The sequence below is a fragment of the Acanthaster planci genome, linkage group LG06, assembly GCF_054643075.1.
Source record: "Acanthaster planci isolate LZ-2023a linkage group LG06, COTS_SCS, whole genome shotgun sequence".
NCBI lineage: Eukaryota > Metazoa > Echinodermata > Asteroidea > Valvatida > Acanthasteridae > Acanthaster > Acanthaster planci.
Genome location: NC_141782.1, coordinates 20,007,592 through 20,030,538, shown reverse-complemented (window position 1 = coordinate 20,030,538; position 22,947 = coordinate 20,007,592). Strand labels below are relative to the sequence as shown.

At 43.3% G+C, this 22,947-nt stretch overlaps 1 protein-coding gene across 2 annotated transcripts; it reads right to left on the bottom strand.

Moving 5' to 3' along the window:
- Positions 1 to 266: 266 nt before the first annotated feature.
- vac14 (VAC14 component of PIKFYVE complex) lies at positions 267 to 20,924 on the bottom strand. Of its 2 annotated transcripts, XM_087138351.1 has the most exons (18): positions 20,558 to 20,924; positions 18,643 to 18,793; positions 18,016 to 18,183; positions 16,826 to 16,888; positions 14,183 to 14,290; positions 13,633 to 13,742; positions 11,728 to 11,834; positions 11,100 to 11,237; positions 10,574 to 10,694; positions 9,908 to 10,034; positions 8,796 to 8,861; positions 8,229 to 8,446; positions 7,519 to 7,693; positions 6,488 to 6,606; positions 5,761 to 5,840; positions 5,060 to 5,216; positions 4,332 to 4,497; positions 267 to 3,762 (listed from the first exon to the last, which is right to left on the bottom strand). In XM_087138351.1, the coding sequence occupies exons 1-17, from the start codon at positions 20,662 to 20,664 to the stop codon at positions 4,341 to 4,343; spliced, it is 2,172 nt and encodes a 723-aa protein (XP_086994477.1). In that variant the 5' UTR covers positions 20,665 to 20,924; the 3' UTR covers positions 267 to 3,762; positions 4,332 to 4,340. The 2 variants fall into 2 exon arrangements, with proteins under 2 accessions (XP_086994477.1, XP_022094574.1); XM_022238882.2 differs by having other exon boundaries at positions 267 to 4,497.
- Positions 20,925 to 22,947: the final 2,023 nt, after the last annotated feature.

The following is a 22,947-nucleotide window of genomic DNA, read 5'->3' as shown; positions in this document are numbered from 1 at the left end:
GTTTCGAATGACACCGGAAGCAAATACGCATAATTCAATGTTTCTTGCTAAGATCCCGCTGGGCAGAGACTTCGCCGGGTTTGTTTCGCATCCTGCCCCGTGATCCGGTTTGCAAGTGGCACCGGCCAAAATGTAACATGGAACTTTAACATACCCCGCGGGGTGTGCAAACCAGGGAGTGATACAACGGGAAAAACAAAGATTTTGTTTCGAGTCGACACTATTTCCATGCACTGATAACAGAGCCTTATGAAACAGCCAGATCATTTCGTGTATGAAGTTTTTTTATTCCATGAAATTCTAACAGCTGTAATACTTCTGATAAAGGATATAATTACGTGATTTCATTTTCTGAATTAAGGAAATTATTGATTTCATTAAAAACCAATTTTTTTATGATAATATTAAATCAGATCATGAACAGATTCTGCAAATGATATTCATTTGGGAGGTACACTTACATACCATGTAGTTTTATTACATTGGAACATGCATGAAAGAACGTTCTTATTGTTCGTAATACTTCCCAAATGCCTACCGGATTCCATCCGGTTCGCCAAGCGGCACAACTTGTAGTCATTTGTGTAAACTGTATTAACAGGTTGAAATCACTACTAAAGGCTGAAGCATGTATCGGCAGATTGGGCAGCACTAGGAAGACAGTCAGGTGGTTTGGGGTGGTACCTGATGTAGGTAATGGGTCAATAGCTAGAGCAAGTACTGTGTTCAATTTTAATAGCACACCATAGCCCAGCCAACTCCCCACTCACCCCCCAAAAAATGTGTACAAGTGACATGGCAAATCTTAATTCTAGATCTAACATCCAAGTCTAACACTGTGCGCTCAGGTACCCCTCATAAACTCACACATTGTGGTAAGAACCATTGCATCGCTGTATATCTGAGGTTGTGGAGCAAGGTCATGTGATCATGTGTGTTAATGGGGGGTGGAGCACTTTCACCCCTCTGGCGGAAACGGAGTAAAAAGGGGAAATTACAGGAAAAGAGAACGAGAAAGAAATTAAACGGATAGGACACAGGATAAGGCCGTGTCTGAAACGGGCTTCCAGAGCTACGGCTAGGTCTATTGTCCACACGTCCCCACGCATTTCTAATGGCGTGAAGACCTAGACCTAGCTCTAGACAAGAGATTCGGATGCAGCCTAAGGCTGTGTCTGAAACGGGCTTCCAGAGCTACGGCTAGGTCTATTGTCCACACATCCCCACGCATTTCTAATGGCATGAAGACCTAGACCTAGCTCTAGACAAGAGATTCGGATGCAGCCTAAGGCCGTGTCTGAAACGGGCTTCCAGAGCTACGGCTAGGTCTATTGTCTGTGCATCCCCACGCATTTCTAATGGCATGAAGACCTAGACCTAGCTCTAGACAAGAGATTCAGATGCAGCCTAAGGCTGTGTCTGTAACAGGCTTCCAGAGCTACGGCTAGGTCTATTGTCCACACGTCCCCACGCATTTCTAATGGCATGAAGACCTAGACCTAGCTCTAGACAAGAGATTCGGATGCAGCCTAAGGCCGTGTCTGAAACGGGCTTCCAGAGCTACGGCTAGGTCTATTGTCTGCACGTCCCCACGCATTTCTAATGGCATGAAGACCTAGACCTAGCTCTAGACAAGAGATCCGGATGCAGCCTAAGCATCACTCATTTGTCTGACATTACATCTGAAATGACCCCTGTCCACCAATGATCAGTTTGCTGTTGAGTGCTATGTCTCCCCCCCCCCAAAAAAAGCTCTGCCCTTTCTTGGCACTGACCATACATGCGGAAGTACCATGGAGGCTGTACCATGCCACAGAATCAGGCCACAGTGGTAGTGGCAACAGTGGAATAACGATGGGGCGGATTGGGGGTCGTGAGGGCACCTATCCACCCACTCGGTGCTTCCCTGGAGAAAATGAGGCCAAGTTGCCACCCACTGAGTAGGTGACAGAGCATTTTGACACAATATACTAAAAGTAGCACACATCTGCATGTCAACGAAAGGCTTTCATCAGGGGAAATTTCAAATAAAAGTAGTTCCCCTTCTAAAATGGTAGCATTCACATCTTCAAGTGGCACATGAATCGTGACTGGATAAGCAACCAACAATTCACTACTTTGTACTTCAGGAATCTAACCCAATGGATTTTTGTTGTCAGATGGCCAACTAGAAATTGGCACAGAAGTTGACGTAACTCATCAAATATAATGACATACCAAAGTGGTAGAAAGGAAAAACTTTAAACCATCTTCAAAAACAATTCAACCGGACTTTTTAGTAACATGGAATTGGCTACTGTTGAATTATAAACACGATTGGGAAAAAGGGCTTCACTGACAAAAACTGGTTAATTGAGTGAATTCTTGGATATTGAAAGTTACATGCCCTACCGTTAAACGATGCAACAGTGCCTTTGATTTAAAAATATCAAGCCTCTTTTTTTCTAATGTGTAATTCTATGTCCAGAGACAATCAGGCCTTTGTTGTTCATATAGCCAAAACACAAAGGAGACGTTTTTAAGCCTTGAAAGTTTTGGATGGCCCCTAACGTTATTGCCTGTCAAAGTGTTACACATTCACAATCACACACACAATACACATGTAAATGAATATTACCTGCATTGATCACATGGTGACCAAAAAAGCATTATGGGTCACATGTATACAGAAAAGCTATTAAATACTTTGCAACTTGTATCAAAATGGACATTGTCAGTGTGGTGCTTGAGACCCAAGAAACCATCATAAGAGACCCTCCAGTCTGACTTCAAGTCACAAGCTATTCAAATGAACAGTGACAAAGCATTCTTCCGTCACTGTTCCTGCCGTTACTTGAGACTGGCCTTGTGGAAGGACCTGTGACTGGTCATGTGGAAGGACTTGTGACTGGTCTTGGGAAAGGACCTGTGACTGGTCATGTGAAATGACTTGTGACTGGCCTTCTGGAAGGACCTGTGACTGGTCATGTGATGGACTTGTGACTGGTCATGTGATGGACTTGTGACTGGTCATGTGATGGACCTGTGACTGGTCATGTGATGGACCTGTGACTGGTCATGTGATGGACTCAACCACAACACTGAAATTTGTTGGCTGTAATACATAAAATTAACTTCATAAAACAAATTGCAACAGTGCCAAACACTAAAGACAGACAGAAAACCTGTCAGAATGACCTTTCTTCAAATTACCCAGACATGCTTGCCGTTGTTAGTCATTACCACATCCTTTCGTCAGTCAAGATTTTGGGAGGACAGAAAGCAAGTGTGGAAATAAACTCACTCTATGCAGAGTATCCCTCGGCTGTAACAAGAGCCAAGAGTTGTTTTGCGGCTGTAAAAGCAGCCTACGTGTCTATAGGCAATGGCTGCAGCCGCTGACTAACGGCAAGTGTTACACTTAGCCATAGCCACCACTTTTGGATGCAGGCCAATCACTGTCATTGGAGGATCCATCCAGATAGGCAATAACATTTCCCCCCAAATCTTAGTTTATCTACATCTTTAACGTTAAGGCTTCAGTATAATATGGTTAGTACCCAGAGCTGCAAATTCTCTAGCTCGGGGCAGCTGCGTTTTCCACTAAAGGAATGGTACAATTAAGTTGAGGCTAACCTTTGGGTCATTTTTGGTGTAATCAACAGATCTTTGAATCTCGAGTCGGAGCTTAAGACAAAACGGAAATGTGGAAACATACCCATTTGGACAGGAGAGGGCAGACCTCTCTTTCTCTCCTGGCCTGGGCTCCAGACCCATCCCTTCCTTGAAATGTACAGAACGTAACTTTGCATTGTGCTTTAAATGCTGGGCAAAATGGTCAAATCTCAAGGATCGAAGAGCAAGTGGGAACTACATGTAGTTAAATGTGAAGGCTTGTAAGATTGCACAGTGCGCCCTCTTCAAGGCATCCACGATGGCAACAGGAGAGTCCACAATGAGAACTGCTTGCCAAGGACTCTTTTTCTTCACAACTGAATGGCAAATCACACCGAAGGATGCAAACTCTCCCGTCATGAACAAGGCGTCTGCCCGCAGACCATTTTCCTATTGCCTAAACAGTTGGCCAAAACTTTCAGACTGTCCACATTTGTTAAGTAACAGGCTTTGCCTAAAAATGTGCCTTTACCCTACAAATATAATTTAGCTCCACTATTTTCATTTAATTATAAGAAGCAATACACATTTGCTATTTTGATAGCTGTATATTTGTTTTTTTTTCAATAGCTTTTCTTGCCTTTGTTCTGACAGCCAGCTTGAGCTGTATTTTACCAGCCTCCAGCACTCAAAAAGTGTGACCATGGTGTACAAAGAGAGAGGTCTCGTTGACAAACCTGGAATGGTTAGAGTTTAAAGGACTGTAGCTGCTCTTCGGTGGACCGGACGCGGGCTCGTTTGGTCTTGTGCTCGGCTTGGATCTTGGTGAAGTGGGTCAGCATCTCCTCCCAGTTGATGGCCTTGACGAATGGCCTCTTGTCTGGAATCAGGCCGGGGTTCTTCCTGAGATATGTCAAAAAAAAAAAAGGACAATCAACGTAAGTAGGCTGCACGGTCACTGCATTGCACGTTGGGGGGATACACATCGGCTCACTCTTTGGCGAAGTGTTCTTTGCCAGACAGACTCTCCAGTTCATAAGTGACTTCGTCACAAAGGCGGACGTGCCACGATTTGCAGGCTCCCATTGGACGATCGCTGAGGTTGTGCGTTAACTTCCGGTTCCACGTAAACTGCAATCAAAGCATGTAACTCTTGTGCAGTGCATGTGCGTGGTTTAACCTGAAGTGACGTCACACTTACGAACCAGATTAAACTGAGTCCATTTGAATAACTGAATGTTCAAATAATCTACCCGCCATTGAATATGATACTCATTCAGTTATACCATTTTCCCACAAAAGTAGAGTGCACTCGTAACACCCTGAAATACAGTTTTAGAATGCAAATATTTTTTAATTGCATTCACTTTTACCTGCAATTTCGTTTAAGTTTGAAAACAAAACTAATATTTGATATTTTCTAATATTTGACACAGACCTAAAACAAGGTAACACATGGCCTTACTTCTGATCCCTGGGAACCTGAAGCATGTTAGGCACGCATGCTAAGCGACGCTGTAACGTTGTAAAGGCCGTGCTCTGCGGTAACAACATCAGCACTCCGTATAGACTCTTTACCAGGTGTTGGTTATGTTCCGTGTCCAGCAACTGCAACCTCAGATCTGAAAGCCAGGACAGAAGCCGGCAGATGCATATAACACTGCATGAGTGTGTCATTTCCCCCTCCTTAACATGGCCCCGCCCCGAATTTGGAATGCATCCCAGGAACTGTGGAATACCGGCGATTCACAATAGTGCGCCACCAAGAGTTGGCAACGTGTTGGCCAATCATTTGTTGACCCTTTCCAAATGATTGGCCAACACGTTGCAAACTCTTGGTGACGCGCTATTGTGAAACAGCCGTATTACAAACTTGACCCACTTGCGCACAAACCACAGAAACTGCTGCTCATCTGACTTGAACCAGGTAGCTGATCTTGGCAAGCTCAGTGGCAAAGTGGTGTGATGTCTGCACTTGCAAACAGGAGGTTCTGGGTTCAACTCCCATTCAAATTAGTGAACCCTCAGAAAAAGAGTTTAACAGATACATAGGAAACACGTAAGCTTCTACTAAATATTACAATGCCCCCAAAAAATGCACTAAACTATTGAAACTTTACACAAAAGAGGAAAAAGGAATCCAAGACCAATAATATGAGAACTTACATGTAAATATGGGAGACTCTAACAATTGGACCAACTTGTCAATTTCTGTCAGGAAATGTACTGTGACTTCTAGGTCACCGCTGTTTGGCAGTATGTTAGGGAGGGTTCCAGGAGGAGAGCAGATACATTCTAAAGACATGCAGGTTTAATCTGTTAGTAAATAAATGTTGGTAGAACACTTGAATCGCAGTCCAGTGGTTACAGGTTCAAGTCTAACCTCAATAAAACCAATACTCGTGATGATTCTGATTCATTAAAATTTTATTGGGTTAAATTTGCAAGTCATAGGTTGATTGGTAGAACGCTTGAGTGGTCATTCAGCAGTTACAGGCTCAAAACCCCAATTTTTTCCCCTAAATGAATCTAGATTTTGCTCACAGAAAAAGGCAAGCCAAACAACAGTGTCAACTGTAGAGTAACGGAGTTGTTGTCTAGGTGGTACAGGTTCATTTCCTGCCAGGTCACATAATGCAGTGTAATCAAGAGCACAGCGTACATTACGAGTTGAGCACTGCACTCGCTGTCCAAGAGTTACAGAGTCAAGTCTAAATATAACTAAAACTTCTTTGCGAACAACTCTAAATTTGTAAAAGTCCAAAAGAAAAAAAAAAAAAACGGTTGACCAACATCTGCAATCCTGAGGGTAAGACACGTCAGTTAGTAGAAAACTGGCGCGGCAGTTAAGAGGTCTCGGGTTCAAGCACCTCATTTGTCTCACAAAGGATACAATGAGTAGATGAGACTGGAAGCGTGTTTGTAATTCTGAGTGAGGAAGCAGAGAGACACCGTGGCAATCGGACTGTGACACCAGGACTTGTACAGACAGCAGAATAACTTACAGCTACTCTGTGGAGAAATTGTTGAAAGTACAAATGCAACGGTCAAGTCAGTGCAAGGCCTCGTTGACAGACAAGATTTCTAATCCCACAGTCTCTGGAAATAAGGCAGGAGGCGGCAGATGTGATCCACTAATCCTAACCCAGGCTGAAGTTTGTCATTTAGATGTTTTCCAGAACATGTGTAATACAAAACTGCTGCAAACTGCTTGCTGACTTCAGTGACCCAAATACAAATCACAAAATGTGAAGGGCCTGACATTTCGATCCCAACATCAGGCCCTCCTAATTTTGTAATTAAGATGTTTGACAACTCTTCTCTCCACACTATTAATCTGTCTTTTAAAGTAGTCCAAAGGAAAAAAAAATGTCTGCAAAAAGCTTTGGTAGCTTTCAGCAGCAAAAGTCGTGGAGTTTGCATTGTTCATATGTACCAGTATTTGTATCATTTCCCAGATGAATTCTTGAGCCTTGTTTTGGAATAATGCATCACAAATGGTTCCCCCATCTTTACATCTCTACGGCAAAAAGTTGAGGATAGGGCAGAAATGCATTATACAACACTGTAAGCACTTCATGCTGGGTGCTTTCTCATAATGATGGACATACTGAGACTGCAATAGGCTCAAAACAGACTCAACCAACCCAAGAGATATGCCGAACTTGTCGCGAAAACAATACAATTGGCTTTGCACGAAGAAAAGTATACATGAGTTCTCAGCATTTTGTTTGGGGGAGGGTAAAGGCCACCTCCTGAGCTGAGATCTATTCAGACCTATTCAATGTTGCTACTTACAGAATAATTAAGGAAATCAAAATACACGTGATCCTGCAAGCATGCAGAGACATAAATATATGGAAATATTCGAATATCTGGTGCATGTGATCTTTAGAAATAATTGGTAGACAGTGTCCCACTGACCTCGGAATTGAGATCTTTGAGTTGGGTCCTGAGCTCAAACAGCTCTGTCGCCGTCAACAAAATGCTGTTGAGTGTCTGCACCATCTCTGTCGCAAACTGGAGATCCTTGTAATTCACCAGGATCTCAGACAGGGTCCAGTAGATGTCCTCCGTGTTGAGCAGGAGACACAGCTGCCTGAAGACAGGAAACCAGACATACGATTTGTTAACAGTCACACTGAGAGACTTTGGAGGGGGGGTAGGTAATAACATGTGGACAAGTATCACGTTGACGAAATGACATTTTAAAAAATTCTAAAGGTTCTTCCTTAATTGGCATATATACAATTCAGCAAATTTAAGATATGACTTGATCGACAAAGATGAGACATGTTCCACGTGCCGGGTTGCACAAACAAAAATTTCCCTCAAATACTGACAAACATGAGGATTCCGAAGCCCTTGCAGCCAAAGGTGGAGCCAGATTAAAATCTGGGGGGAAGGATATTTATGGATTTCTTAATGCACCCTTTACGGCCTTTCTGAGGGATAAGGCTAAATTTTAAGGCTTCTTATACTCTTTTGGAAAGACTGGAAATAAAAATCAACCAAAATAACCTTTCTGTCCTTATAAAAAAACTTTCAGTGTTTTTGGGGGGATGGCTATCACCCCTGTTGCCCCCCTCTCCCTCCCCCCCGGGATCCATCCATGCTTGCTGCAGAGAGTTCACCTGACAATGAAGGACCCTCTATCTTCAAGGAGCTGGCGGTCCGATGCAAACAGCTCCAGCAGGTTGGTCATGAACTTGTGGAAGTAAGCATTTGTACCGGAGGCCGCTCTAGTCCTCTGAGTGGACTGGCTGGTGCTGTCCACTCTCTGTGTGGTCGCTGCTGGACCAGCCGGAGATGACACCACTTCGGCTAGGACCTCAAGGTCTAGTAACACAACCTGGTGAAGGGAGATGTGGAAGTACCATTTAGGCATGGCAAGTTACATGCCAGGCTGCTTAAGTCACAATGCAATATGCATCAAGGCAAGTGTTGTAGTCAAGACCAGTCACAAGACCAGTAACCAGACCCATCACCAGACCAGTCACAAGACCAGTCAAAAGTAACCAGGTTAACTATGACAATGGAATACTTTTCTTGCAGTTGGCAGGAATACCTTGTTACCTGAATTCAGACTGGAACTCTTGTAATGATTTTATGGTGGTCTTAAGGGGTCAAGAGTGATCATATTTCAATTACATCTTAAGGCAAAAGTAAGAACCGATTTCAAATCAGAAGGACAGACTCACCTCATCAGAGGTATCGGACAGCGTCCTTACAAGCACTGGGAATATGTCCTCAACATGCTGGAAGATCTAGCAGTGGATAAAGGTGATGAATTATTCATCAGAAAAAATGAATTGGTTACAAACAAATTCAATCAAGACAGGATAGACAACTCTGATAAACCCTATTGGATTGGGTTAATTTCAAATTCAAGGTTTCTTGTTCTGTTAGTATCAAACCTGTAAGTAATGTCTTGATAGTGCTGTTGTGCTATTCTGAGAGAAAAGCTTACCAGTGTTGTACCCGAGTCCATTACAAGTCCTTGCAACTCCCTGCCAGTCCATCAGAAGTCCATCACAAGACATACAGTCTGAAGCCAATTCGCAAGCTATCCAAATGAACTGTGACAAAAGCATTCTTTTGTCATTGTTCACCCTGTTACTTCTAACCAGCCTTGTGAAAGGACTTCTGACTGGCCTTGTGCTGGGACCTCTGGCTGGACTTGTGAAGGGACTTGTGAAAGGACTTGTGATGGACTTGAATACAACACTAAATCTTACAGAAAATGAAAAGTGTCATGAAAATAAAGATCCACAGATTTTCAATTTACAAGCAACCAAGAGAGAGTTTACAAGGAGAAAAAGGCAGCGGTGGAAAAGCCCCCAAATGGACATTTTTATGTGATCTCAATTATGTCAGAGGATTTAAACCATGATGCATTGGCCTGCATAGTCTTTCCGTGCATCTCGAAACAGTTCCCAAAGTCAGTTTCCCTATACAGTTTAACGATTTGTGTTCAAAAAGCCGCATCCTCCCGACCGAGTGATCCCTGTTTACCACTTCCCAGGTTGTATTATGTAATTGGGGCATGATCCCTAGCTACATGGTGTTCCAGGTTACATGGCTTTTGATTAGCGCCCCCGAACAAAGATATAGACAAATGGGAAGCGCCACCAACGCAGGGCTGGATAGCTCTGTTTGGTAGAGCACCAGTACAGTATTCCGGAGGTCGCAGGTTCAAATCCCACTCCAGTTAATTTCTTTGTTCATCTTTACGATCATTTGTACGCACCGAGTCAGTTTCCCTATATGGTTTAGTGCCTAGAATCAAATAGGTGGGCTCAGCAAAACCTGCCTTCCTGGGTGTCTTCATGTGTAAGTGATACGTCCACCTCAACGAAGTGATCTTGCACTGCATGGAGTTATGCTGCATACACCTTGTCAGCACCTCGACGGTGGGGGCTATGTCCAATCTTACGGCCCTTGAACGAGGAGGGGAAAGAAAGTTTGAAGTTATTGTCTGCTCTACGTCAGACCAATTCGTAAATAACAGGTTCCATCGATTCAGGCTTTTCTTCCCACCTTTGAAGCCGATTACTCTTCATTGTCCAATTTAACAAAAGAATCCCCCCCCCCGGAAGTAAGTCTGAAGATTTTCACGGGTTACCAGAGCGGTGTGCCGAATAAAAATTCAAGAGAACACAGTTACATAAGCTGGTATTTATTCTGAAGAATGAGTTCAGCAATGATTTTAAAAAGGCCCTAAAATCTAGAACATGATGTAGGAAAGACTGACGTGTTGAAATCAAGAGATAAGTGGCAGCTTCAATTTTTGAGAAATGAGTGGTAACCTCCATGCATTCTCTTTTGGTAAACCGTATAATTTCACTTCGCAACTACCCAGATATTCATTGTATTTTTGCTGGGAGTGCTTGCCAACTGCTTGGCAAATATTCCAGGATGGCTGGATGTCCCCGGATTTCTTCCAAGGGAACGATTTCCAAAACTTGTTCAGGCTTGCCTCGGGCCCAGGGGAGATGTGCTCAGGCATTTGGCCTCTGCTTCGTCATCATCTCTGTCATCCTCCGCAGTGACCAGCCTCATGAGATTTTGGTTGACCAATTTAGCTGCTTCCTTGATGCGTGCTAGGGAGATCTGCAGTCAAGGAAGGTAACCACGACACAAGCAGTGGGGGAACCTGACTCCCTGGAAACTTTGGACAGAAACCTTTTGAAACCTTCCCATATCCACCAACATCCCACACTAGGCAGGGAACCAATAGCACATCCAGCCACAAGTCAGGTAACAATGGCTGGGCTAAGTCCCAAACCCTGCATAAATCTCCAAAACCTTTTGACAGGTTTTGTAGGATCTAAGGCAGTTGGGGTCATAATTTCAATTCCAAACACAAAGATCACAGTCTTCGCTCAGAACCAACATTTTCACTGAGGGACCTTGAACCTCAATTTCAAACATGACTGTATATATCTTGTGACTAAAACAATCAGATTCAAGACAATGAAGAAATAAGGAATAGCGAAGGATATTTTTCCTGTTAATGTCATCGTACGCCATACATGGTGTAACAGCATTTAGCAGTCCTGAACAAAAGGGTATCATGGTACGGCCCGCCTGGTTGAGAAATTCCAACAGCCAGTTGATGGCAGTCAGCTGGATGACCTCATCTGAAAAAAATTTAATATTCAACACCAAAATATTCTGTTAAATATTCCATTTAACAGAATATTCTGTAAGTAATTTACCTAAAAGAATATTTTAAACCATAGTTTAATATTCCATCAAAACTTTCTTTTCAAGGTCTTCATTCACATTGATTTTTCTTGTGCAGAATTTTTCCAACTTGAAACAAAAAACTGGCAAAACCAACATGACTTCTGAATCAAGTTGCACACTGTGGCCACGTTATGGCAACTGCACTTTGTCCTCTTTCTCAACTTCTGCAAAAAAAAAATCATAACTTCAAACTGATAACTCACGATTTTTTTTTTTACCAAAGGAAAGTTGATAACTTACAATGGTATCAAGAACTCACTGGTTTTTTATCACACCAATGCTTTGCAATTTTGGTCATGTAAGGACATGACGACATTTACGTTGCATTTTGTGGGATGTGGCCTCAACATGGCGACCCACAGTTCTGTTCTTCTGACTCACCATTAGACTGGCTGTGCGCTATGAGTATATTAACCATGGGTGCATAGTCCACACTGGACGGTAACTGCTTCATCTCCTGCATGAAATGATCCAGGCAGAACTCGCACCTAGAGGGTCAAAGGGCAAAGTTCAACAGATCACACAGATGCCATGAAACAAAGGGAGCTAATTTTTTGATAAGTACACCAAAGTGAAAAAGTTGAAGTTTGTATCTATGTCAAAGGCCAAATGTTCTTTCATGTCATTGTATAAACTAGTGTCACTTGTCAAAGGTCCCTTATCAAGAGTAACTTGCAGTGACTTAGACTGTGGAGGCATACCAGTAAAATCCATCTATGAGACAGTATCAAATATGAAAAAACTGATAAGGTTTGGGATCCAATCCGTACAATACTAGAAAATTAAGAAAACGTGAAAACATTACCGTTCATGAAAGGTAGTCAAGCCCCAATACCCCTGTGCACCCATATTCTAGTGCATTCATCATGCCAAGAAAAGACAGGCTTTGTGCCCATTCAGTTGAAAATGACAGCATAAATTCCATAGCACAGGTGCAGACAAACAAGTGCCGTGTCCCCATGCCTCAAGTAAAGTTGGCTACTCTCTGAGTCAGTTACACATTTATGCAAGACACTACCACCTTCGTGAGCAGAGTGTGAAATTAGACCAAGAAAGTGCTCGGACAAAATATCATAACAGAATCAATTTTGTTCTGCCATTAACATCTTTTGATCTGCCATATTGTATAAAAGGTAGAATTGTAGCGTGCAGTGTCAGGGGCCGAAATTCACTTTTCTTTTCCTGGTCCTACCAGAAACGCACACACAGCCGCATTGAGCAATCCTTGTTTGGGCGCAGGCCGCGACGATTTTTTTTTTTTAGTTTGCCCGATTATTGTTATTTAACTAAGGCGTACTGCGTACATGCAGTCTTTTAGTAGGCCAAAAAAATACATGTACCTGTAGTTGTGCTGTGCATGCCTCTCAAAAATTGGGTCGGTAGGTCGGAACATTTTTTTTGTTTAGGGGCAATTTTGTGCTGATTGAATGGCATCGGTGGAGGCAACAGCCTCCGAAAGTATCTCAAAAAGTGATGAACACCTTTCTTAATCTATGTAAAAATTTCTAAATACGGCAATTCACAAGAAAATCATGACCAATTCAGGCAATCACGACGGCAATCACGACGGCAAACAGGTCAACAATCTGACAATGTCCGTGTTTCGCGTGCATGATGCGTCTAGACCAGCGGGCGCTAAACCTTGTGCCATGAGAAGAACAACCTGAAATTACGCTCATGAACACTGAAAATACACGCATAAATAAGAGACCAAGTTCTGCGAATTAACTTGCAGCCTTTTGTATTCATGATGAAAAGTGTTTATGTACAGTACATTCAGTACATGTACAGTACAGACTGGTACTGGTTGCTACATTTCCATCACGCATTCTTTTTACACAGGTGCAGCGCAGCGGGAACCAGAGCAGCTTCTTTTGATGCATAGAGCTTCGTGCACATGTTTTCACCACTGTGACAGCAAAACATGAATATTGACGATGTGCCAAGAATTATGGGGCGATTTCACATACATACACACGTGGCGCTGGGTGACATGGGCCAGTGATGAGTGATCAGCCCTGATGAATGCCTTGGGTGTAATTAATGTATTTCTAACACAAAACTAATAATAAATTGGATGCCATAATCCCATATATTGTGTTGGTATTTTAAGAGCTGTTATTGATATGATGGTCTGACAATTTGTCCGAGCATTTTTTATTTTGTTCGGACAAACACAATAAGTGCTCGGAAAATGTCCGATGTTCGACCGTAATTTCACGCTCTGCGTGAGGATCCTCTACCCAATGAAACTTAGGTGTGAGCAGAAGCCAAAGGTCATCGTACATTTTTCTGATTTCCTTGTTGGGGTCTCCCAAGATGTGGAACATGCCATCGAGGATCTCCGGGAGGTAGACAATGAGGTTGATGTCTGGTACCGAGTTCAGAGTGGTGATCTAAGAAAGATGTCCAAATTTGAAAAGCTAAAATGCATTTGACCCTTCCGATTGTCATTGAGACAGTGTGAAGATGCCGAAGTTTTGTGTACATTCAGGTAAAATTTACTCCCAGTAACAAAGCAAGAGATGAGATGGACTGTGAACACCATTACTACTGTGTACACAGTGCTCAGGATGCTGGAAATTTAGTCAGGAGTATGCCATGTTGTTACAGTGACAAGGATAGAGGTGACGTGGACCCTGAACAACATTGCAGCCCTACATACAATGCTCAGGATGCTAGAGCTTTGTGCTCATTCTGGTGCACTATAAACACAACCACTCCACAAACCTGCATCAACCTTCATGAGTAACTGTTATGAGATGGTCACATAGCCCCATTCACTGCTCCCACACAGAATCAAACATCCATATATGGTGTTTATGTGCGGACTTACCCACGAGAGAAGGAACTGTCTGACAAAGGAGTTGGTGGAGTAAATTCTGTCTCTGAGCAGGGGTACAAAGGCCACCAAATCAAAGCCCTGGCTTTCCGTCACAATATCCTGGCGGGGAAAACAAAGCCCTACATCAAAATCATTTAAATTACTTACCAGATATTACTTACCAGATAACTAGTATAGTATTTGAATCCATCATAAGTCCCTGTCAGTCCATCACAAGTCATGAAGTCTTAAGCCAGTTCACAAGCTATTCAAATGAACTGAGACAAAAGCTTACCTTTGTCATTGTTCACCCTGTTACTTCTGACTGGCCCTGTGAAAGGACTTGTGACTGGACTTGAGAGGACCTGTGAAAGGACTTATGACTAGACTTGAGAGGACCTGTGAAAGGACTTATGACTAGACTTGAGAGGACCTGTGAAAGGACTTGTGACTGGACTTGAGAGGACCTGTGAAAGGACTTGTGACTAGACTTGAGAGGACCTGTGAAAGGACTTGTGACTGTACTTGAGAGGACCTGTGAAAGGACTTGTGACTGGACTTGAGAGGACCTGTGAAAGGACTTGTGACTGTACTTGAGAGGACCTGTGAAAGGACTTGTGACTGGACTTGAGAGGACCTGTGAAAGGACTTATGACTGGACTTGAGAGGACCTGTGAAAGGACTTATGACTGGACTTGAGAGGACCTGTGAAAGGACTTATGACTAGACTTGAGAGGACCTGTGAAAGGACTTGTGACTGGACTTGAGAGGACCTGTGAAAGGACTTATGACTGGACTTGAGAGGACCTGTGAAAGGACTTGTGACTGGACTTGAGAGGACCTGTGAAAGGACTTGTGACTGGACTTGAGAGGACCTGTGAAAGGACTTGTGACTGGACTTGAGAGGACCTGTGAAAGGACTTGTGACTGGACTTGAGAGGACCTGTGAAAGGACTTGTGACTGGACTTGAGAGGACGTGTGAAAGGACTTGTGACTGGACTTGAGAGGACCTGTGAAAGGACTTATGACTAGACTTGAGAGGACCTGTGAAAGGACTTATGACTAGACTTGAGAGGACCTGTGAAAGGACTTGTGACTGGACTTGAGAGGACCTGTGAAAGGACTTATGACTAGACTTGAGAGGACCTGTGAAAGGACTTATGACTAGACTTGAGAGGACCTGTGAAAGGACTTGTGACTGGACTTGAGAGGACCTGTGAAAGGACTTGTGACTGGACTTGAGAGGACCTGTGAAAGGACTTATGACTGGACTTGAGAGGACCTGTGAAAGGACTTGTGACTGGACTTGAGAGGACGTGTGAAAGGACTTATGACTGGACTTGAGAGGACCTGTGAAAGGACTTGTGACTGGACTTGAGAGGACGTGTGAAAGGACTTGTGACTGGACTTGAGAGGACCTGTGAAAGGACTTGTGATGGATTCGAATACAACACTGCACATAAAATCTCTGCCAATGGCACAACAAGATCACCCCCAGAAACAAGAATTTTTGACCCAAAAAATTGGCATTGCTAGAAGGGAGACAAACTTGAAAGAATCTTTGCAGATACGTTTCTTGCTACAACCCCGTTCCCTTTAAAACTGTGCCTTTGACATTCAGCATAAAATTTGCAAGAAAACTGCTCAAACAAAAAGGGAAAAGATGCAAAGAAAGGCCGTCAGAGCTAACGACACTAATGCCAGTGCACTCTGTTGTAACTCCATGCGAGACAATTGACAATTTATAATTTGAGTTATTAACCTGAAAAAGTAGCTCACTGGCCCACTTTGCTATTTGACATTGTCAAATCCCTGCTTGGCATATACTGAGCTTAATGAGACAACTACAACTTCATCTGTTTAGGATGTGAATAACCCAACAAGTTCCTAAAGCCCCAGAATGCATCTCAAAGTTTAGGGCTACGGCAAGCAATAAGGGAATAACACATGCACCAACGGTAGCAACTGGCTACCGGCTGCAGCCAGTTCACAAAGACTCTAAGAGTGGGCATTTACGTTTAATTTGAAAAATGTTTAGAAACTTTCCCATACGGTTTAAATGTTTAAACGTTAAGCCAACACTTTGCAGAGGCCACTGCCGCCTACCTCAGTGTTTTCATATGCATAAATATACAGTTCAACAATGCACATGGTCCAACCTATGTAAAAATGTAGATTGATGTTAGGGCATTTAAAACAAGCAATGTTTATTGTTTTAGAATCCATTTTTTTTCCTCAGAAAGTGCATATACATGGATGCTGAAATGGAAAAAAACAGTACGTAACAGGCATCGTTTACATTAAAAATGAATTGTTCAAACATTTGAGAAAATCTGCAAACGGATTTGGAACCGTTTTCGTTGAAATGTGTAAACGTCCCACCCTTTATAAACTCTTGTACTATGGTAGCAACTGGCTACCGGCTGCAGCCAATTCACATAGACACTTCTGCTATGATCAGCCACAGCAGCAACCTTCAGCCACAGGCCAAATCTGAGAGCAAGGTCTGTCATTACTGCCCTAACTTCATATCCACTAGGACTACAGTGCTACTCGAACAACGCAAAGCAAACTCAGGTTTACAAGGGTAAGCTACTCAAACATATCTGTTGAACGATTCACATCACATACTCAGCCATGATCTTCCAGCTTACCTTCATAAGTCTATCCAGGAGCTCTGATCCATTCTTAACGTTGATGTCCGGATCAGCTGCTAACTAGTTTGGAACAAGGAGAAAACAGAAACCAACATTTACAGTGGCATTCAGTCACGGTGATGCAGAGTTCAGTACGGGGTACAGCCCAGTTCAAATATACAATAAAAACAAGACTTCACAACATTTGAACAAGCGTATACATGTATTTCATTAAGATACAAGGATCAGCTTTTGTTTATGAAGGTCACTGACAGCTTGCTAAGTTCACTAAGATATGTTTTTGAGTCAGTGAACAAAGTTAGATAAATAAACCAAAGTATGGAAGATGTTTGACCATCTTCCCAATTTCTTGGGCATCTTTTGTCAGGAAGCTTTCAGAATTCAACACTGCACCACAAACCAACAGCACAATCTGAATCAGTGTTATAGTCGAGACTATGACAAGACCAACATAAGACCTCCAGTCTTAGTTCAAGTCTGAAGCTATCCAAATGAACCCCAGCAAAAGCATTTCTTTGTCGTTAATCACCCTGTTACTTGTGACTGGTCTTGTACCATGGTCTTGTGCGTGGTCTTGTACCATGGTCTTGTGACTGGTCTTGTGTCTGGTCTTGTGCATGGTCTTGTACCATGGTCTTGTGCGTGGTCTTGTGTCTGGTCTTGTGCATGGTCTTGTACCATGGTCTTGTGCGTGGTCTTGTGCGTGGTCTTGTGTCTGGTCCTGTACCATGGTCTTGTGTCTGGTCTTGTGCGTGGTCTTGTGTCTGGTCCTGTACCATGGTCTTGTGTCTGGTCTTGTGCATGGTCTTGTGCATGGTCTTGTGTCTGGTCCTGTACCATGGTCTTGTGTCTGCTCTTGTGCGTGGTCTTGTGTCTGGTCCTGTACCATGGTCTTGTGCATGGTCTTGTGTCTGGTCCTGTACCATGGTCTTGTGTCTGGTCTTGTGCATGGTCTTGTGTCTGGTCCTGTACCATGGTCTTGTGCATGGTCTTGTGTCTGGTCATGTGATGGTCTTGACTACAACACTGATCTTAATACTGCAACAAAATATGGCCCAAGCCAGCATGGGATCTTGATGGATTTGGGAGGTTGTCCAGACTAAAGGAGCTCAAATGGGAAGGATGACTGATTTCTTCAGGAGATGTTTAACAAGCAAGGAGGCAAGCAAACAATCCAGTCGGTGTACCTGACTAAGTACGGTGAACACCGTATTGAAGTGCAACAGCACGGCACTGCGCGCAATCTTCACAATGTTGTACAAAGCCTCGCAGGCGAAGTACCTCGTCCTGTTGTCGGGGTCGCTGAAGCAGGCGATAACAGGTTGGATCAACTGGGGCAGGTAAGCAGTCGACTCCTGGCATGATGACATGGAGCAAACATCCCCGAGGTCAACAAAGGAATATCCCTAGTTTTCTCACAACACTAGAGGGCGTAACTAGACATAAAAAGGGCTCAAACATCTTCAGTTTTTTATGTATTTCATTTCAATGTCACGTTACTGGTGTTTGAAAAATGTAGATGGTCAGTAAATGTTCGAAAATGTTGCACCAACCGTAGCAAAAATTGGACTAATCTCATGCATATTTAACGCTCACATTTGCCAGTACATGGATATTTCCATTGTGTCACATTATTTTAGGGCAATCTTTTGAAACCAAAGTCAGCATGCTATCAACTGCCTATACTGCTTAAGCACTGCATAAAAATGATGGAGGTGCTATTGGGGGCACATTGGGTGCCCTGGTCCTGACTTTAGCCTCTCCAGTCGAAACAGTCTGTCCTTCAAGCACGACGCATAACCCAGGATCCTCACCTTTCCCATGCCAATGGCTAGAGCAGCGAGCCCTATTAATCCACCCTTCCGAGCGTGCCCATTCGCTGATAGTGTGAACTCCGAGCCCAGAATTTGCAGGAGCTTGTCAATCTGGTCCGTGCTGTTAGTCTGCATCAAATCTCGCACCAATCTGAAAGGGAATAATACTCACTGCAATAAGCCCAGTACTTTTTTTATTCTTCTGAAAATATATTTCTGGTCAACTGAAGAAAATATGCTACTTCCACAACTGATATTCTTTGAAAACCAGCTGGTTAATCCGATATAAAGAGCACTCTTACCACTTTTAAGCTTCAATGTATTATATTCTGATATATCAAAACGTACATGAATTTTGAAGAAAAATATTGTTTACGATTTTTGTGTTCCCGGTGGGCCAGGACATCAAGGAACTTCCACACTTTTCTCCAGTACATGTTTTCATGAACGTTTTTTTTTTTAAGTTGAATTAAATGGTTTTTATTAGTCCAGCCTGAGGGAGCAACTAATGAAGTCTTCCATGCTTCCATCAGCTGACGTAACATATGTAACAACATCCCATGCACCCGCAATATACATGCTGCATTGGCCAATCAAGCAGCATAATCTGCCGATCAGTGTGCCATCAGCCAATCACCTTTCCTTTCTAAAAGTGTGGAAGACAGTTTTAAAAGGGGGACGTAAAGTCTGTTTTTTCACTAGGACTTGGCCGATAATGCAGCACAATCACCTGATAATGCAGATTGTCCAATGACGTCCAAGCATACACACTACCAATCATGAAGCATCTTGCCATGTTTGTACATCACATGAGCTCAGTATGTGCAAATTATTAGATGCCATTTGACTGCCATTACTTACAGAACTGCAAGTCGCAGTTCTCCGTTTGGCTTGTAAGGGGTCATCCATTTGTCATTTTCACGAGCGTGCAAAACGTACACTGGGGGAAGGGGGTTAATTGGTTGCGTACACTTTAGAAACATGTTAAAAATGAAGCTTATAATAGATTGGCGATAGTTTATGATTCGCGCCGCTACATGCGCGCTCTGGTCGTAGTTTCAACTCCTGTTGCAGCATGCAGATGTGCAGACTGTTTCACATGGTTCCAGAACGAGCGTGATGGATGATTCAACTTGTGAAGTGTAAAGAAACTGGCCCACACTCACGCATGCATGCAATGCCTGTAGCCTAAGCCTTTTTCACGCTTCATGTGCCCATGGCCATGCTCAGAAGATTTAAAAGAGGGGAATAAATTCACGACAACAACGTTGTGTAATGTTTGGCGAATAGATGCTCACCATTGTTATTGTTGTAGACAATCTATTCCCCTTTAGCTTTGTTCACCTACTCTTGTGGGGGTACTAAAATCAACATGGTGACAGAATGGGAAATAGAGGGCCTGCATATGACGTTAGGTAAGAGGGCATTTCTGTCTTCCTCTAGGACAGGCTTGGGTCTGGGTAAACCTTTTGTGCATTTATTGTCATTAGTAAATAACCACACATGTCCTCTGGGAGGGTGCTCCACGCTGGCCCTAGTATTAGCTTAGTTATTGGACAAAGATATATCATGAGAGTATTCATGTGTTTCTTGCCAGTAGTAGGTTGAATTCTGAGCATTACTACTTATACCAGGTGACTTGCTCTGATGTCGTGGACGCTGTTTTTCCTCTTGCCTCTATTCTCTGGTCGTCCACCCATGTCCAATGCAGATTAACAGCCGTTGGCCATAGGCCTATGTACATTTTGATCGAGTTAGAATGGGTCCTCAGGCACCATAGAGAAATCAGCGTGTTTTGTTCATTCATTTGAAACTTTTTTAGGGGGGACGAGGAAAAAGAGTACTATTTGTGAAAATGGTGACAAAAATGGATGACCCCTATGGACGACTGTTTTGCCATTAGGCCTAGGCCTACCTTTCGATTTCTAGAGCTGCCCCTTTTCTTTTTTCATAGAGTTTATCACTCAGCGCTCGGGCACATGCTGGTGTCATAGGCCCAAAGTCTTGAACTCTATCTGCCATCTTGATGAACTTTTTCTTAACAGATTACGCACATGACCATGACATGCATGACGACAAAGATTAAGAACCCAAACAACCGTCCGCAACAAGTCTAGCTGGATCAAGCATGAAACAAGGAAACTGGTTTGTCATGTGCCTACTAGTCTAGTGCAGTGGTCGATGTCGATAGCTGATCGGTGTCCATGTAGCCGTGGGCACCGTCTGACCGTAGAGCTAGCGCGCGTCAGTGACAAACCGAATCGGTAGCCACAAAACAGCTGAACAAAAATACAGCCTACGGCTTACCACTAGTAATACATGGTTTCGAGTCAACTCGGACCCAAACCAACTCGGATCCATACCAACTCGGCCCATGCCAACTCGGACCCACGACCAACTCGGATCCATGCCAACTCGGCCCCAGTACTAACCCGGACCCACGACCAACTCGGACCCACCCTGAGTACCCAACCCCAGGAGCGTGATTAACTTGTTGAACATTTTTATTTTGTCCACTTTTACATGTTAGCATTTGGTAAATGACACTTTTGCACTGCATGCTGCCGAGATTTAACGTCCTCTCTACACGTAATGCAGGGAAACAGTGGCACAGGCTTCCCAGAATTTATCCGTTTTCGAGTTTGAACAAGCATGGTGATTGAAAAACGTACAGGACTAGATTTGATATCTGTGATGTCTTGGAACAAGTGATAAGTAACTGACGAGCGTCGTATTTTTATGGAGGCACATTTCCTTTGATGTCTTATTTGCCGCTTGTAATATGGAATCTTAATCAGGTATTAGCTTCCGAGGTACCGGCGTGATCATAGACCACAAAGACCGATTTTGTCTCCTTCCATTCTTGAAACCCTATGATCGGGGAGTGGGAGCTTGGGACAACCAATGGGAGCAGCTTTTGGAGTGTGATTGACAGTACCAAATCATTGACGCCCTTTCTCCGAAGTTTCTTTTTTGGCACTCCAGATCACCAGCAGAAATCGAATGAACTTTCACCAAACAGCCCCCCAGTTTTTGTTTCAATAAAAAGCCACTGACAGATAGGCCTTCTGGTGTACATAAGAGATGCTGCATACGTACAACAGATACTGCTGATATACATCAATGTCACGAACATTGACCTTTAATAGTGTCTAATGGTGTTATCCCCCACCTCACTTTTAATTTTTTGGGGGGGGGGCCTGGCAAGTCTTACACCTCCACCTTGCCCCATTTCCCCCCCCCCATACCGGCAAGATTTAGGCAGTTGGAGGAATTCATCCATACAGGCCTTAACTGACTGTCCAAATAATGCAAATAGGTTGGTAATTTCGAACAGCACAAATCAAATCATTTTAAAATAAAAATGTAGAATATTTCCTATTGGCTTATAAATTGGGACGGTTTTGAAGCGTCGTATGTCTGCTCGCGAGCTCATTATTTATATTTTGTGATCCCACGGTTTCTTATTTTCTACAATAAGACGTGCCATAATCACGAGGGATCATAGAATTATTTATACAAATCCCGAATTTGGGATTGATGTTTCCGGTTCAGAGTATTTCTTTCACAAAAAGCCCCACAATGCGGGCCTATTTTGGATAGAGGCAGACGGCTACATTCATATGAGCGCATAGTTTTACTACTATTAGGGGGGTATCTTCCGGAAAAGGCAAATAAAAAAATTCATAAAATTGAAACGAAAAGTGATCGATCTGGCCATAATCTTGAATTTCAAGCGGAAAAAAATTATCTTGAATTTCCAGCGAAAAAAAATGAAGGCCAACCTCTTTGCGATGTTCAAGAGTCGGCACTATTTCGGTCTACGGGCGCGTATTTGGTGTAATGCAACCATAAGACTGAGTGGGTCCGAGTTGACTCGAGATGGGTCCGAAATGGCGTGGGTCCGAATTGACGTGGGTCTGAGTTGACGTGGGTCCGAGATGGTCGTGGGTCCGAGTTAGTATTGGGTCCGAAATGGAATGGGTCTGAGTTGATTTGGGTCCGAGTTGACCTGATCCCTAATACATAAACCGAGAACACATGGGGTACAAGTGGTAACAGCAAATGGGGGCGTGGATTTACATCAGTTCCACCGTTAGTTTTGGCACAAGACGTCAGTGATCGGTAGTTATTAGTTTTATTCCTGTTGAAGAGCGCCCTCGCACAACTAGTTTTTACTTACTCTCACTAACGAGCTGGCGCACTATGCACAGTGTCCGATATCAAGCACTAACGTCTTGAAACCAAGACTATTCCACCGTACGCGTACCGGGCGTGTATGCATGGCCTTAAGACTGACGAAAA